Source organism: Schistocerca serialis, chromosome 2, assembly GCF_023864345.2.
Source record: "Schistocerca serialis cubense isolate TAMUIC-IGC-003099 chromosome 2, iqSchSeri2.2, whole genome shotgun sequence".
In the NCBI taxonomy this organism is placed as follows: Eukaryota; Metazoa; Arthropoda; class Insecta; order Orthoptera; family Acrididae; genus Schistocerca; species Schistocerca serialis.
In genome coordinates this window covers 1,043,495,206-1,043,512,453 of record NC_064639.1, presented here as the reverse complement: position 1 = coordinate 1,043,512,453, position 17,248 = coordinate 1,043,495,206, and the positions used below count along the sequence as shown (strand labels likewise).

At 45.2% G+C, this 17,248-nt stretch overlaps 1 protein-coding gene across 3 annotated transcripts in view; it reads right to left on the bottom strand.

Moving 5' to 3' along the window:
* LOC126458470 (regulatory-associated protein of mTOR) overlaps positions 1-17,248 on the bottom strand; it is a 336,732-nt gene that overhangs the window by 307,234 nt on the left and 12,250 nt on the right. For all 3 annotated transcript variants that reach the window (XM_050095547.1, XM_050095548.1, XM_050095549.1), the window contains exon 2: positions 9,814-9,916. In XM_050095547.1, the coding sequence (XP_049951504.1) occupies positions 9,814-9,916 (103 nt within the window). The remainder of the gene's footprint in view (positions 1-9,813; positions 9,917-17,248) is intronic.

The window sequence follows — 17,248 nt, the reverse complement described above, 5'->3', positions numbered from 1 at the left end:
ATTTATGGAAGTGCATGAGGCAGATTGGCATCCCTAACAAATTGATAAATTTAATAAAATCTTGCACTTTAAACTCAAAATACAAAATAAAAGTAGCTAGCAAACTTTCTGAAGACTTTGAGGTTAAAACTGGAGTCAAACAAGGGGATTCACTCTCACCAGTTCTTTTTAACATAGTAATCAATAGAATAATCCAAAAAGTAAAGCTACTACAAATTGGAGCACAACTGGAAAGCAAAATTAACATTGTAGCATACGCTGATGACATTGCATTATTATCTGACAGTGAGAATGATTTGAAGCTTCTTACAGCACAATTAATTAAAGCCACAAATGGCACAGGCCTCCAGCTGAATACAGACAAAACAATGTACTTTATCTTATCCCGCTATCCATCAAATAATAATGTACTGCAAATTAATAACACAGCTTTCACAAAGACAAATGAATTTAATTACCTTGGTACAATAGTAACCTCTGACAACTCCATAAAAATTGAAATAGAATCACGAATTCAGAAGGCTAACAAATGCTACTATAGTCTCTTGACAGTTTTCAAAAGCAAGTTAATTTCTAGGAACACCAAACTACAAGTATACAAATCATTGATTATACCAGTACTCACCTATGGATCTGAAACCTGGACTCTCACAAAAAAAGAGGAAAACAGATTAAGAGTATTTGAACGAAAAATTTTGAGAAAAATATTTGGACCCATAAGAGATAGGATCAGTGATGAATGGAGATTGCTAAATAACAATGAAATTTACAAATTATATAAAGACTCCGATATAGTGGCCAAAATTAAAGCCAAAAGACTGAAATGGATAGGGCATGTCATCAGAGCACCACCAAACAGGACCATCAAGAAAGTGACTGAAGAGATTCCCACCGGAAGACGACCTCTTGGACGCCCACGCATGAGATACTTGGACAATATTCAAGACGATCTCAGAAAACTAGGACATGACAGACAGTGGCAAATTACTTGTAAAGACAGAGCAAAGTGGTTCAACATTGTCCATTCTGCAGCAAAAAGCCTTCATGGATTGTAATGCTTAATAATAATAATAATAATAATAATATATATGTTTTAAAGTACTTGTACTGTGACATTTAATTCTCTGTGGTCTTCTAGCAATGTTTTCGCCCCAGAACTGCTCTGAACTGCAGCCAAATACACTCAGAACACCGCTCAATCATTGAAGTAACATTATCATAGCTGGAGGAATGACGTATTGCAAGTACTCCCAAAAGTTATGTGACAACTGCTAATAATACCTAAAAGTCTTACTCTCCCAATTGCTGTATCAGATATCAAGCCATCATCTAGTGAAAAATTCTACACAGTTTTTCTTTTCTTTTTTGAATAATATATTATTTAGTTCACATTACACTGCATATGTTTATTTCCATAACCGGTGCCTGATTTATCAACACTACAAATCCTACAGCTTACTCATTTGCTATACAGCCAATAATCTGAAACTGAAAATGTGAGACACATGCAAAATACATACATCTCTCTCTCTCTCTCTCTCTCTCTCTCTCTCCCCCTCCCTCTCCCCCCCCCCCCCCCCCCTCACACGCACACTCACTCACTCACTCACTCACTCACTCACTCACTCTCTCTCTCTCTCTACAAACCTTGATTGTGCACTTTTTATTGTTCAACAACATTGTCTTTTATGTGTTGCTTTTCAACAAATATTTCTACAAAGGTTTGTTAAAAACAAAATTCAATCATACAAAAATATTATGAATAGGACAGATTGCTGCTCACTCAGTAGCAGATAAGTAAAATGAAAAGACTGTTGCATGAGCTCTCACTCAAAGCCTTCTTCAGAAGGGTAATATAAAATACACACACACACACACACACACACACACACACACACACACACACACACAACTAAGCACCCCTCACGCACATATAACTGTTACCTCTGGCTGCTCCAACCAGAATGTAACTGTGCCATGTTGAAAGGAAACAGCAATCCAGAGCGCAACAGCGAAGAGGGAGGGATAGCAGGGTACAGGTGGGAGAAGAAACAGCACAGCCCAACAAATCTGCAGTACAGCCATGGCCACTTGCATAGCACCCTTGTATGTCAACCTGCTTCTAGGCCATTTAGAAGAAACGTTCCTAGCCTCCCACAACACTGAACCCTGATCTGGTTCAGGTTCATTGGTGATATCCTCACGATCTGGACTCGGCCAAACACCCTGTCCTCATTCCTTCACAACCCCAACACCACCTCTCCTCTCCCATCCCCTTCACCAGATTCTCCACAACACAGCATGCCACCTTCCTCTCTGATGATGCCATCCACATCTCTGTCCACATTAAACCCACCAAGATTACCTGCGTTTCAACAGCTGCCATCCCTTCCACACCAAAAAATTCTTCCCGTACAGATTGGCCACCCTGGGAAAGCATATCTGCAGTGACACGAACTCCATTGCTCTGTATGCTGAAGGTCTCTTGTAGGCCTTCACACACAGGCAGTATCTCCCTAAACATAGTCCACCAACAGATTTCCCATTCCATATCCCCACATACCCACAATCCTCCCAAAGAAGCACCCCCACTGTCAAGCAGTACCAACCTAGACTGGAACAACTGAACCATGTCCTTCATCAGAGATTTGACTATCTATTATAATGTCCTAAAATGAGGGACATCTTACCCAAAATCCTTCCCACCCATACTAAAGTGGTGTTCATTGCCCACACAAACCCCGCATCATCATAGTCCATCCCTATGCCACTCCCAACCCCAAACCTTGGCCACAGGGATCATATCCCTGTGAAGTCCCAAGTATAAGACCTGCCAAATCAACCCACCCAGCATTTCCTATTCCAGTCTTATCACAGGTTTATCCTACCCCACCAGAGGCTCAGCCACCTGTGAAAGCAACCATGTCATATACCAGCTTTATTGCAAACATTGCCCAGTTTTTTTATATTGGTATGATTACCAGCCATCTGTCTACCATCTGGATCCTCCCCTCCACCACCAGCTTTTCTGACCTTTTTTTTTTTTTTTTTTTTTTTTTTGTTAGGGTTTAAGGGCGCTCAACTGCTGAGGTCATTAGCGCCCAGTCACTGGTGTTAGAGCACAAGGAACCTGCTAAAACTCAAGGGGATGGGGGGACATCAAAAGGACCTGACAAAGATGCAGATGAAATAAGTAAAAAGGTTAAATATCTTTGGTCAAGCCAGTTAAAGTTATAAAACGCAGAAGACGAGCAGCTGCTCGAGCGTCATCAGCTAAAACATCCGGTAAGGTTGATGGCAGGGACAGGACAACACGAAATTGACTAAAACGGGGACACGACAATAAAACATGGCGCACCGTTAATGCCTGACCACAAGGGCACTGCGGGGCTGGGTCACCAGAGAGCAGGTAGCGGTGGCTAAACCGGCAATGCCCAATCCGCAACCTGGTCAGAAGGACTTCCTCGCGCCGAGATGGTCGGGAGGAAGTTGTCCAAGCAGTTGGGAGCGGTTTGACTGCCTGGAGCTTGTTTCCTTGGAGGGATGACCAAGCATCCCACCACAAGGACACAAGCCTCTTACATACATCCCCACAAACGTCAGATGACGGGACACAATGGGAGGCTGGCCGAGGCTGGAGGACTGCAGCCTTGGCTGCAGCATCCGCAGCCTCATTCCCAGGCACTCCCACATGTCTGGGGACCCACAGAAAGCTGACAGAACCGCCATTATCAGCGAAAGAATGGAGGGACTGCTGTATTCGTTGAATCAAGGGATGGACCGGATAGGGAGCCCCAAGGCTCTGAAGAGCACTGAGTGAGTCAGTGCAGAGTACATACGATGAATGGCGGTGGCGGCGGGCATACTGAATGGCCTGATGGAGAGCAAAAAGCTCGGCCGTAAAGCTGGAACATTGGTCAAGGAGCCGGTATTTAAAGGTGGCGGTCCCGACGACAAAGGCACAGCCGACACCATCGTCAGTTTTGGAGCCATCGGTGTAAATAAAGGTGTGACCAGCAAGTCGAGCACGAAGTTCGACAAACCGTGAGCAATACACTGCAGCCGGAGTACCCTCCTTCGGGAGTGAGCTGAGGTCGAGATAAATACGAACCGGAGCCTGGAGCCAAGGTGGTGTCGGGCTCACACCCTCTCTGAAGGTGGTAGGGAGGGCAAAATCCAATTGTCGAAGCAGGCGACGGAAGCGGACTCCGGGGGGCAGCAGGGCAGACACATACAACCCGTACTGACGGTCGAGAGAATCGGCGAAGAAGGACTTGTAAGAGGGGTGTTCGGGCATAGACAACAGCCGGCAGGCATACCGACACAGCAGTATGTCGCGCCGGTAGGTCAATGGTAACTCGGCAGCTTCAGCATAAAGACTCTCGACAGGACTAGTGTAGAAGGCTCCGGTCGCAAGACGTATCCCCCGATGGTGGATGGAGTTGAGCCGGCGTAAGAGGGATGGCCGAGCGGACGAGTAGACGAAGCTCCCATAATCCAGCTTCGATCGGACTATGGACCGATACAAGCGAAGCAGGACAGTGCGATCCGCTCCCCAAGATGAACCGCTAAGAACTCTGAGGACATTAAGGGAACGTGTACAACGGGCCGCCAAATAAGAGACATGTGGAGACCAACACAGTTTCCGGTCCAACGTGAGCCCTAGAAACTTAGTTGTGTCCACGAATGGGAGAACAATGGGACCGAGATGTAAGGATGGCGGAAGGAACGCTTTATATCGCCAAAAGTTGATACAAACCGTCTTCTCTTCAGAGAACCGGAAGCCATTTGCCACGCTCCATGAGTAGAGGCTGTCTAGACAACGCTGGAGGCAGCGCTCCAGGAGGCATGTTCTCTGGGCACTGCAGTAGATCGCGAAGTCATCGACAAAGAGAGAGCCTGAGACATTAGGTGGAATGCAATCCATAATTGGATTGATCGCGATGGCAAAAAGGGCTACGCTCAAGACGGAGCCCTGAGGCACTCCGTTCTCCTGGAGGAAGACGTCGGACAATACGGAACCCACACGTACCCTAAACTTTCGATCCGTTAAAAAGGAATCAATAAAAAGGGGCAGACGGCCGCGTAGGCCCCACATGTGCATAGTGCGGAGGATACCTCCTCTCCAACAGGTATCATAAGCCTTCTCCAAGTCGAAGAACACGGCTACCGTTTGGCGCCTTCGCAAAAAGTTGTCCATGATGAATGTCGACAAGGTCACAAGGTGGTCAACAGCGGAGCGGCGGCGACGAAAGCCGCATTGGACATTAGTAAGTAGTCGTCGAGATTCAAGAATCCAAACTAACCGAGCATTAACCATGCGCTCCATCACCTTACAGACACAGCTTGTAAGAGAAATGGGGCGGTAACTAGAAGGAAGGTGTCTATCCTTCCCGGGTTTGGGTATAGGAACAACAACGGCGTCACGCCAACGCATGGGGACCTGACCTTCGGTCCAGACGCAATTGTAGGTACGAAGAAGGAAGCTTTTGCCCACCGGAGAAAGGTGTGCCAGCATCTGAACGTGAATGGCATCTGGCCCCGGAGCAGAGGACCGGGACAGTGCAAGCGCACGTTCGAGTTCCCGCATAGTAAAGGGGGCATTGTAAGTTTCCAGATTCAGCGAGTGGAAGGAAGGTCGCCGAGCCTCGTCTGCCTCTTTCCTGGGAAGGAAGGCAGGATGGTAATGGGCGGAGCTTGAAACCTCCGCGAAAAAGCAGCCAAAGGCGTTGGAGACAGCCACAGGATCAACAAGGACCTCATTACCTGAGGTCAGGCCAGGTACTGAGGAGTGGGCCTTAATGCCCGACAGCCGGCGCAGGCTACCCCAAACAACGGAAGAGGGAGTATAGCTGGTAAAGGAGCTCGTGAAAGAGGCCCAGCAAGCTTTTTTGCTGTCTTTGATGACTCTACGGCATTGCGCTCGGAGTCGTTTGTATTCAATACAATTCGCCAACGTAGGATGGCGGCGAAAGGTGCGTAAAGCAAGTCGTCGAGCACGGATAGCGTCCCTACAAGCCTCGTTCCACCAGGGGACGGAAACGCGACGTGAAGAAGAAGTAGTACGAGGTATGGAACGTTCGGCAGCATGGATAATAACAGCCGTGAGGTATTCGACCTGACTGTCACAACTGGGAAAATCGTGGTCCGGAAAGGTCGCCAGGGAGGAGTAAAGTCCCCAGTCAGCTTTCAGTATGTTCCAGCGCGAAGGACGTGGGGATGGGGTGTGGTGCAGGAGACGAACGACACAGGGGAAGTGGTCGCTCGAATAGGTGTCAGAAAGGACATACCACTCGAACCGACGGGCAAGAGTGGTAGAACAGATCGAGAGGTCCAAGTGGGAGTAGGTATGAGTAGAGTCCGAGGGGAAAGTCGGGGCGCCGGTATTGAGGCAGACAAGATTGAGATGGTTGAAGACATCCGCCAAGAGTGAGCCTCTTTGACAGGATGCAGGAGAGCCCCAAAGGGGATGATGGGCATTGAAGTCGCCAAACAATAAGAACGGCGGGGGAAGCTGATCGATCAGGTGCATCATGTCAGCCCGACTAACAGCAGATGACGGTGGAGTGTAGACGGTACAAACTGAAAAAGTAAAAGCAGAAAGAGTAATGCGGATAGCTATTGCTTGGAGTGGGGTGGTCAATGGGATGGGATGGTAATAGACATCGTCCCGAACGAGCAACATGACCCCACCATGAGCTGGGATACCGTCCACAGGGGCAAGGTCATACCGCTCCGAGGTATAGTGGGAAAAGGCAATACGGTCAGTCGGGCGCAACTTGGTTTCCTGGAGACCAAGGACGAGCGGACAGTGCAGGCGGAGGAGCAGTTGTAATTCCTCCCGATTAGATCGAATACCTCTTATGTTCCAATGAAACAACGCCATTGCTAGTCAAAAAGTTGGGGGAACGAGACGGGGAAGAGCTGGTCACCTCGATGGCCGCGGAGGGCCAGGTTGCGAGGCAACAACGCTACAACTGACGGCAGGCGGATCCGGTTCCATCGACTCGTCGCCAGCTGCGGCCGCTGTCCCTGATTGTGTAGGAGGGGCCGCAGCATTTGCCGACAAAAGGCCGGCGGAACGCCTGGCAGCAGAGCGTCCCGGCGAAACTGAGGACGGCCGGGAGCAGCGACTCACGGATGAAGCGTCAGATGAAACGCGCCGGGGTGGAGAGGGGGATAGAGACTTCTTCTTGGAGGCCTTCTTGGAAGGCCGAGGAGGCACAGGGATGGTGGGCTGGACCCGAAGAAGGTCCTCACGCGCGGGGTCCGTTTTGGAACGCCGGACCTCGGAAGCTGGGGTCCGGAACGTTTCCCCGATGGACGCCTGAGAAGAGGATCGCTTCTCAGGTGGCGTGGGGGGAGGAGGAGGAGGAAGGGTGGCCCCTGGGGCAGGGGGGGTGGGGGCCGCGGGGGAGGAGGAGTTGGAAGGGAGGGATTTGGGAGGCGGAGGCAGAGCCCCCTGATGGGCAGAGGAGGCGGAGGGGGGACAGGATAGAGGTGAGGATACAGCGGAAGGAGTGGACACAACTGAGGCAAACGAAGTGGCCAGTGACACGGGATGAAGGCGGTCAAACTTCTTCCTGGCCTCAGAATAAGAGAGCCGATCCAAAGTTTTGATTTCTTGTATCTTTTTCTCCTTCTGATAGGCGGGGCAGTCTGGGGACCTAGGCGAGTGGACGCCAGGACAATTAGGGCACCGAGGTGGTGGGGTGCAAGTATGTTCCTCACGAAGAGGACGTCCACAGTCGCCACAAAGGGGCTCAGCCTCACACCGGGACGACATGTGCCCAAAGCGCAAACACCTAAAACAGCGCATAGGAGGCGGGACGTAAGGTCGCACGTCGCACCGGTAGCACATCACCTTTACCTTCTCCGGGAGAACGTCCCCCTCAAAGGCGAGGATAAAGGCCCCGGTGTCGATGCGTCGGTCTTTGGGGCCGCGCTGCACTCGCCGGACGAAATGCACGCCGCGGCGCTCCAGGTTGGCCCTGAGCTCCTCATCAGATTGTAGCAGGAGGTCACGATGAAAAATAACCCCCTGCGTCCTATTTAGTGCCAGATGTGGGGCAATGGAGACTGGGATGTCCCCTAGGCGGTCGCACGCCTGGAGTGCCGCCGACTGTGTGGCAGAGGTGGTCTTGATAAGAACGGACCCTGATCGCATCTTGCTGAGAGCCTCGATTTCCCCGAAGACGTCCTCAATGTGCTGAACAAAGAACATGGGCTTGGAGGTGGCGAACGTCCCCCCATCTGTTCGAGAACAGACCAAATAGCGGGGGAAGTACTTCGCCCCAAGCCGGCGGGCCTGTCCCTCCTCCCATGGAGTGGCCAAGGGGGAAAGGGCAGGAGAACCAGAACTAGAAACGGTACCTTTTCTTTTGGAAGACTCGGCCGCTGAGCGACCTGATACGTGTTGACGTTTCATGTGCGAAACGTCCGCCCCGATACCACCCACTCCGACCAGGGGCTCTCCCCACGGGCGCCACCCAGCCGCAGCAAGGGCCACCTGGCAGGATGACCATTGCCGGGAGTCCTGATGCCCCAAGGAGACGGGCATCTACTCCTTGGCCAACGTGGGGAGGGTGCAGCTCAGGTATCGGCAGTACGATCCCTGTGTTGTCAGGGGGCTACAACCTAGAGGGTACATGACGACCCCACCACAACGGGCTGGCTACCGTGCTGGATTTCTGGTGCCATGGAAAGTCCATCATGATCGCTGGTGCAGATGGAGATGCACTATGGGCGTAACTTGGACAACACATCAGGCGTTTAGGCCCAATTTGAGGAATAATGGGTATGGTGACAACGCCGGTGCAATGCTGAGTGCCAAGGTCTTAGTGCACTTAGGACCAGTGGTACACCATGTAAGGTGTCCTTCCCCAAAAGGCTCGTACTTCTGTAGAATTTTGAAAAATGGAGGTCAAACCCCAAGGGGGACCAACACATAGAAGGCCGAAACGGTTGAAACTCCTTTTAGTCGCCTCTTACGACAGGCAGGAATACCTCGGGCCTATTCTTACCCCGGACCTGCAGGGGGTCAGCTTTTCTGAGCCAAGCAGGTGGGACTTATCACAAAACATTCTCCACTCCCAAAATCATCCTGGCCTCAACCGATGGTAATCTACTACCCCTACACTAGCCACCCAACTTTTCCAGCCCCCCCTCCCCCCCCTGTCCTATCACCTCTTGCCTATTCAGTCCTCTCATCCTCATTGGGCAATGCTCTCTGCCAATGAACACACTGGTCTTTTCCCCTTCTCTGCTCCTCTCCTTCCATTTATCCATTCCCCCCACCCATCACTCTCCCTCCCTATAGCCTGCTGACACTGCACCTGACAGCCTCATCCTGTCACCATCTAGCCCCTATACACACTACCAGGTTGCGCTGACTTCTGTCCCCCCCCCCCTAATCTGTACCTTGCTATCAGTTCCTCTTGCCACCCCACTCCAGATTGCTGCTTCAGTTCAACATGGCACAGTTGCATTCTGGCCAGATGAACCAACGATAGGTGCCATGTGTGTGTGAGATGTGCTTTTTTGTGTGAATATGTGCATGTTTTCCTTTCTGAAGAAGGCTTTGGCCAGAAGCTCAAAGCGCAAAAGTTTTTTCCATCTGCAGCTCAATGTGTCACCTTTATGACGAGTAGCAATGGTTCCTATTCACAATATTGTTGATATTTCAAACTGGACTTTCCACTGTTTAATTCAAGCATACAGTTTTCTTTCAGCAGTGACTTACTAATTATTATACATGAAACTTGTATTCAGTAAAAACAGAATGTAATAGATTTGAGCTCAATCATTACTTACCTATCCAGCATTCAAGACGGGCACATGGTTGTGTCTTTACTACGTCCGGTGGATCGACACCCACATTAAGGCAAAGCACAAGAGCCACACTCACTGTTTTCATCTGCAATCAATATTTTTATACGTCAAAGTATGTATTTATTAGCTGCCACAGCTCCACTTTGAAGAAAAGTATTGAAAGACTCCTTAACCACTAACAAAAACTTTGCAAAAAGCATTTCAACTGCATTTTGAAAAAGTAGTAGGTATTTAGTAAACAGACTTATAAGAAACGGTTCATCAAACCAAAAATTGCCACTATGGAGATGTTATGAACACAAGTTACAAGTTAAAGTCAAAGTTGTCCCACTCTTAGGGAAAGGGTATAGAGGTGGAGATGGAGAAATCCTGCATAGCTGTTCTAAATTATGCCAAAGTGGAGGTGGTTTATCATTGTCTTTCCACAACCTATTATCAAGTGTTGAGTGTGTCTGTGTTGTGTAGATAACTGTAATGAGTGCATGTACAATCTACCTGCTGTAGTTATGGATAAAAAGAAGGGAGAGGGTGAAACACAGTACCAGCACGTAGCCTGCTACTTTCCAACAGCATCAAGAGGGGTGCCGAACTTCTATCCCCTAATTGGTAATGTTTTGAGCAGGGCCTTCCAACCAGTTTCAGATCTGGACAATCCAGTGCATCAGTAGGACAGAATTTGGCACGATATCCCTCAGAAGGATGTCCAACAACTTATAAATCAATGCCAAGCTGAATAACTGCTTGCATAAGGGCTACAGGTGGTTCACTGTGTTACTGATTTGCTCAATTTGTGACGTTCTTTTTCTTGAATAAATCATCCAAATTTTCTGCAATTGTAATCATTTGTTTCTCTGTATATGTAGATCACACTTACTAATTTCTGGCCCATGCAAATAATTCCTTCATGGTGTGTCACTTTTTTGTCTAACAGTGTATTCACTTATGTTCTGGGTCAATTGCCACTCCCTGTGCCGAGTATCAATCTTCTACAGTGTTCCTGCATTTTGCTACAATTTTATAGCGTTATGACTTTTCTGCATACAACAGCATAATTTGTGAAAAGACTCACAGAATGTACAATGTTCTCCACTACATCATTTTTATACATTGTGAAAAAAACCTGATCCTTCGACACTCCTTTGGGATATGCCCAAAGTCACTTTTATGTCTGAAGATTTCCCTCCATTGAGGATGTCACGCTATGCTCTGTTTGTTAGAAACTCTACAGTCCAATCACACAACTGGTCTGATATCTTGTACGCTTGAATTTAATTCATTAGACAGCAGTGTAGAACTGTGTTGAATGATGCCTTCTGGAAATCAAGCAATATGACATCGGCTTAAGTGCTGGTACCTATTGCTTTCTGGGTATTGAAGATGAACAGAATGAGCAGGGTTTCACATGATCATTCTTTTCAGAACCCTTGTTTATTCCTATAGAGGAGATTTTTATTCTCCAGAACAGTCATAATACTTGAGTGTAAAAAATGTTACAAAATTCTACAACAGACTGACATCAGAGATATAAACTTATAGTTTTGTGCATCTGTCTGATGACCCTCCTTGAAAACAGTAACAGCACACACTTTTATTCAGCCATTAAGAATGCTTTCCTTCCCTAGTGACCTGCGGTACATCACTGCTGGGAAAGGAGCAAGTTGTGGCACTTACTCTATGCAGAATCGTATTGGTATCCCATCAAGTCTAGTGGCATTTCCTCTTTTGAGTGATTTCAATTATTTTGCTATCCCATGGTCACATTTCTGACGTTTGTCAACCTGAAATTCGTGGAACAATTAGAGGAAGAATTATAGTGGAATCTTCCTCAGCGAACTGCTTTCCCAAAAGACATTTACTATTTTGGCCTTTGCTGTGCCATCCTCCATCTCAATGCCATTACGATCACAGAGTGTCTGGACAGATGGCATCAATTCGTTTACTGATTTAACCTAAAACCAAGTCTTCTCAGGGTTTCCTGTCCAGTTGGTTTGGCTCTCCTTAGCTAATTTTGGCTTCATTCAGCTTTTGTTTGTCTGTGAGGCTTTGGCTGCTTTTAAATTTGCAGTGAACTCTCGTTACTTTTGTAGCAGCTTTCTAACACAGCTGTTGAATAAAATTTTAATGTTGATCACCCAGGTAATCTGAAATCTGTTTCTTGTCACTCTTGCTAAGCAGTAGGATCTTCCTACCTTTCTTTGTATCCTATTCACACTCATATTCACTGACACTGTAGCAGACTAATGATCACAGATTTCCTTTTCTAACCTAACTGATTCCAAAATTCAGGTCTGTTTGTCACCACCAGATTAAAGATGTCCTTCATGAGTCAGCTCTTTATTAATTGCTGATGGAAATTTTTGGATAAAGCATTCAGAACAATTTCAGATGAGTCCCTGTCCTTGTAGACTGCCCTAATCACTTGAATCTCTCAGTCTATACACAAAATATTCTCCAAGTTTCCCCTCAAATGTTCTATCACTATTGCTCCTGAGGCAGAAGATCTATGAAAGCATCCAATGACCATGTTTGATCCATCTTCAACCACTTATCTTTACCCAAATTATTTTCCATTTTGAATATGTATTAACCTCACTAGTACTATCATATTTTTTTCGGCTATAAACATGCCTCCACTGCTGGCATTCAACCTATTTTTCCAATATATATCCAATCGGAATTTAAAACTTCATTGCCATTAATATCTGGTTTCATTCAGCTTTCTGCTCCTAGTACTATGAGGGCACTGTTACTGATTATAGACGAGACAAGTTCTGGGACCTTTCCATGTGTGTTCCTGCAGTTAACTAACACTACAACAACAAGCTTTCTCCAATCTGTGATGATGAACTTTACTTCTTCAGTTAATGGAGATACTATTCTTCTCTGGCTGAAATCAATACATCTTATTAGGTATGTTTAGGGGTTTTTCTATCCTAAAAAAACCCAAATGTGCATGTCACATGTACTTCGCTATCCTAGTTCTCGCTACCTACCTATAAAGCATGCTTATCTCTTAAGGGGTTTCTAAAATTTTCCACCAAATAGTGGAGGTCTGCATCCAAGATGATCATAGAATTGTCTGACCCCTGATTTCAGTCTCCACTCAGCTCCAAAACAGAGGACTGTAATCGGTTCCGAGAACAATGTGGCAAAATTCTAGCTCTGCTTCCACCCCATGAGCAAAGGCTAGCTGTCTTCACCCCATCAGCCAGCCACTTGTAGGAAGTGAGAATGGCTCCTGAACCTAGGCAGCACACATTATTCAAGCCACAATATGCAGCCAGGTGCATCCTGTGCACTCAACTGCTGCCGGCAGAGCCTCCTCCACATCTCAAACACGACCTCCGGCAAGCAAATAGAGTGAATACTGGCCTCCCTTCCAAGCATGCCCACTATTTCTGTAAGGGAAACCATCACCCACCCACCACTGGAGCTCCCAATGACAAGCATCCCCTCCCATTCTTGTTCACATCATTCAGAACAATCGGCCTCCGTTCCAGGTGAGGTGTCCCATGCTGTCTCAGATGTATTTTCAGCAATGAGCAATACCTCAAACTTGTTTTTAAAAAGTAGGGGCAGCCGTCAAGTCGATACCCATTTTCGACTTCTGCCCAGAGATTTGCAACCCTACCAATGTTTGCCAATAGTTGTCAAATATGTGTCGACTAGATGCATCCCGTGAATCTGGGTGCTGTGGCATTAAGGACTCCAGGTGACACTACAGGCTCCAGAAGTTTCAATGCATTCATCTCAGGTACCCCATTGCCACTGCAGCCTAGGGCAGCAATCTGAAGCCTGTAGACCATGGTCAACTGAGCTTCCAGCTGTTTACAGACATCACTCAAATTCCCCAGCATCTGCCCACAACAGGTGGAGTCCCTATCTGTTTTTAATCAATTTTCTTCAATACTGCAAGTAATCTAACACTAATCCAAGATACTACAAATAATCTAACACAAATCCAAGGAATATCTGGGTGCAGTCTACATCGTGCTGCTACACTGTTTTTGGTTTTTACTACACTCCAAATTCAGCTCACACAACGAAGATGCACTAAATTTTTTGCAAAAACTTCTAAATAAATTAGTACTCACTAGTCAATGCAGTAAAATATGCAGACACAATTCACTTATTCACAGAAGCACGTGAACACAAAAACTAAACTAAATCCTGTGTATAAAGCCATTTCATAAATCTCTTTCTTTGTCCATTATCTCTATTTTTATCTGTTATCTAACAGCTCTGAAGATCCCTTCTTATAGTACATATAGCAGAAGAAGAGCCCTGACATTTAAAGTGGTTGTGATGTGGCCATTTCGTGGGCCAGCCACAACTGGTAATGTAACATGATTTTGTATGTATTTGCCCATGGTAATGCCTCGGTGTCACTGCAGCTCTGCAAGGTAATATTGTTTTCAGTCACATAGTTTTGCTGCCACCAGCAACCTTTTGTGCTTCGCGGTTGAAAGCTGGCAAGAGCACTGCCAGCTAACAGGGCTCTTCTTTCATTGTATGAATTATACTTTTACATATTGTCAAGCTACTGATTTCACATTTCTACATCAACCCAGTTGTGCAGGAACATTGTTGACTTACACACAGTTGATGGCTAAGCTAACAGGTTGCACTTCATTCTCACTATGTTTTAAGTCACAACATTGGTCTCAGTTGGGGTCTGAAAGTCAACTACAAAATGATGAATGTTGTGTTTCAGTGCCAGGTACAACATTCTTTTGCTTATTATCTCTAGTTCCACCAACAGAAGTACTAAACATTTCTTCAGTACAAACCCTGTACCAAGTTCTCACAGGAGTTCACATCCACCTAGGGCAATAGTAAGTGCTGTTAAATAATCTCTGTTCATGACAACAATCAATCCCTCAAGTCCATATAGTCATGGTTCACTGCCAACAGGCTGACCCTTGATGTGAAGGAAACAGATTATATTCGATTTGTAAAAATGAATCAAAACCAAGATCTCCAACTGATACTGGATAGAAATGAGTTAGAAAGAGTTTGATATACAAGACTTTTAGGACTGTATGTTGATAAAGACAAACTGAAAAGACCATGTAACAAAACTCTACCAGACACTCAGTCGAGTATGTTTTGCTCTGAGAATCATTTGAAAACTATGCTCACCAGAAGGTGCTACACTGGCTTGTTTTGGTTACTTATAGTCCTTTGTAACTTATGAAATAGTGTTTTGAGGAAAAACTAATAGCCCTTAAATGAAATTTTTACATTAAGGGAAAGGGCTATTCAAATCCTGTCACACAGCTCTACAAGGGCTCATTGCAAGCCCATTTTTGAAAATTTGTGTACACTCACTCTATCCTCCCTACAATATAGAAATGTGTGCTGATGACAAAAGCTAAATTTGGAGACCTGAAAACAATAACAGTTACTGTAGTTGTAACACTCTGTAGCTGTGGCTCCCTCCATGTAGAAACAGTAAGAACAATTTGTACTCAAAAACGTGTGAGCCACTTTGGTGTCATGCACTGCCAACATATATAGAGGTTGGTGATGAAGACAGCTTTTAGAGAAGAGTCAAATACCTTTATTGTTGAGAAGTGTTTCCACATTGTAGATGTATACGTTAGCTTGCAGATATTCTAGGCCTTGTTTACTGTTGTGAACTTTTTACTGATATCTGATTTACCATATATGCTGTTGTGTCTTTGCACAAGAAGGTTTCTGCTGTTGGTTTCTTGTTTTTTCTGTTTCAGATGCAGAGAAGGGGACCATTTGCGAGAAAAGTTGTGATGGGTATAATGATTGTGGGGGTTTATGTGTTTAGTTCTTTTTTTTTCCACAAAAATGTAATACAACGTGTTCATGTGTTTGTATAATTCAGGAGTGTTTCATGTTTAGAGATATGACTGATTATCCTTCTCACGCACGATGTAAGCTCTTTGAAGACTAGGTACATACAGTTCTCTTTCCAAATCAAAAAAATGAGGGAGTTGGGTAAGGTGGTGATAATATACTGGACTCATATTCGGAAGAATATGGCCATCCTGACTTGGGTTTTCCATAGTTTTCCCAAGTGAATAAAGTGAACACTGGGATGGTTCCTTTGATAAGGCCATGCGCAACTTCCTGCCCTGTCCTTGCCTAATACTATCTTATTGCGTGTATGTGTATGTATGTATTTATTATGTCTGTGGTGTACCTGACATGTCCCATACTGTTGTGCCAAGTGATCAATGGATGAATAAATAAATAAAATAAATAAATGTAGATTTCTAATACATTTAATGAACTTTACAGAACTATTGCACAAAATTTAATTAAAAGCCAATGAAATTCAAATAATGATTTTTTTTAAAAAAGGAAAATCCACATTTGTGTATCAAGTGACAACAACTGACTTCATAAATTCAATCAGTAACATTAAATCCTTCTACAATTCTAGTGGTATCCCAAAAAAGGCCATTAAACTAAGTTCATGTAAAATACTCTCTTAGCTAACTGATATAACTGCCATTTAGTGCAGAAACATTTTCAACAAACCTAAAACAGTCAATAATACAGGCACTTCACAGCAAGGATTGAACATAAGAGACACCACTCTATAGATCAATCTCACTACTGCCTTGCTTTTCTAGGCAACTGAATGAGTAATCCATAAAAGATGTAACTTTCTGGACAAAAATAAAGTACTAGTTAATACTGGAAAATGGTTTCAGGAAAGTACAGCTATTTAAACAGCTGACTTTGACTTCTTGAAGCAAGTCTTGAATGCTACAGACCAATCTGAATTAAAGTGTGAACTATTTCTAGATCTCTCTAAAGCATTTGATCGTATCTATCATGATCTACAAATTCGAGAGTTATAAAAATGTAGTATCTGTGGAAATGCCTACATCTTACTTAAGTCTTGTATTTCTGGTAGGCAGCAGATGGTATAAACATGAAATGAAAATAAAACTTACTTTTTGGGAGAAGGGAAGTTAACTTTAGAGTACCTCAAGACCTGTGATGGGCTCTCTGTAATTCTTTGATGATAATTTACAGCACCACTTGTCAGCAGCAAAGCCAGGGTTGTTTGCAGATGATACTAGTATTTTTATTAATGGATACAAGATTGCTGATTTACAGCAGAAGGTCTTGGTGGCAACAGAAAAATTAGAAAGATGGTTTAGTGATTGTTCTACGTGGTAAATAAGAAAAAAAAACTATATGGACAGGATTTAGAGGTGTAAGAGAGAAACCTGGAAGTAATATAATCCTAGAATTAGGGACCGTAGCACTGAACAAATATCTTACATGGAGTTTATAACTTTGGTTAGGTGGTCATTTATTAGGGGACATTTTTAACTATTGACCAATGGCTATGTAAATACATTGTGTCTTAAGAATGCTATTTCTTACTATGGACATGTGCACCACCTGTTGCAGTACTGTGCAA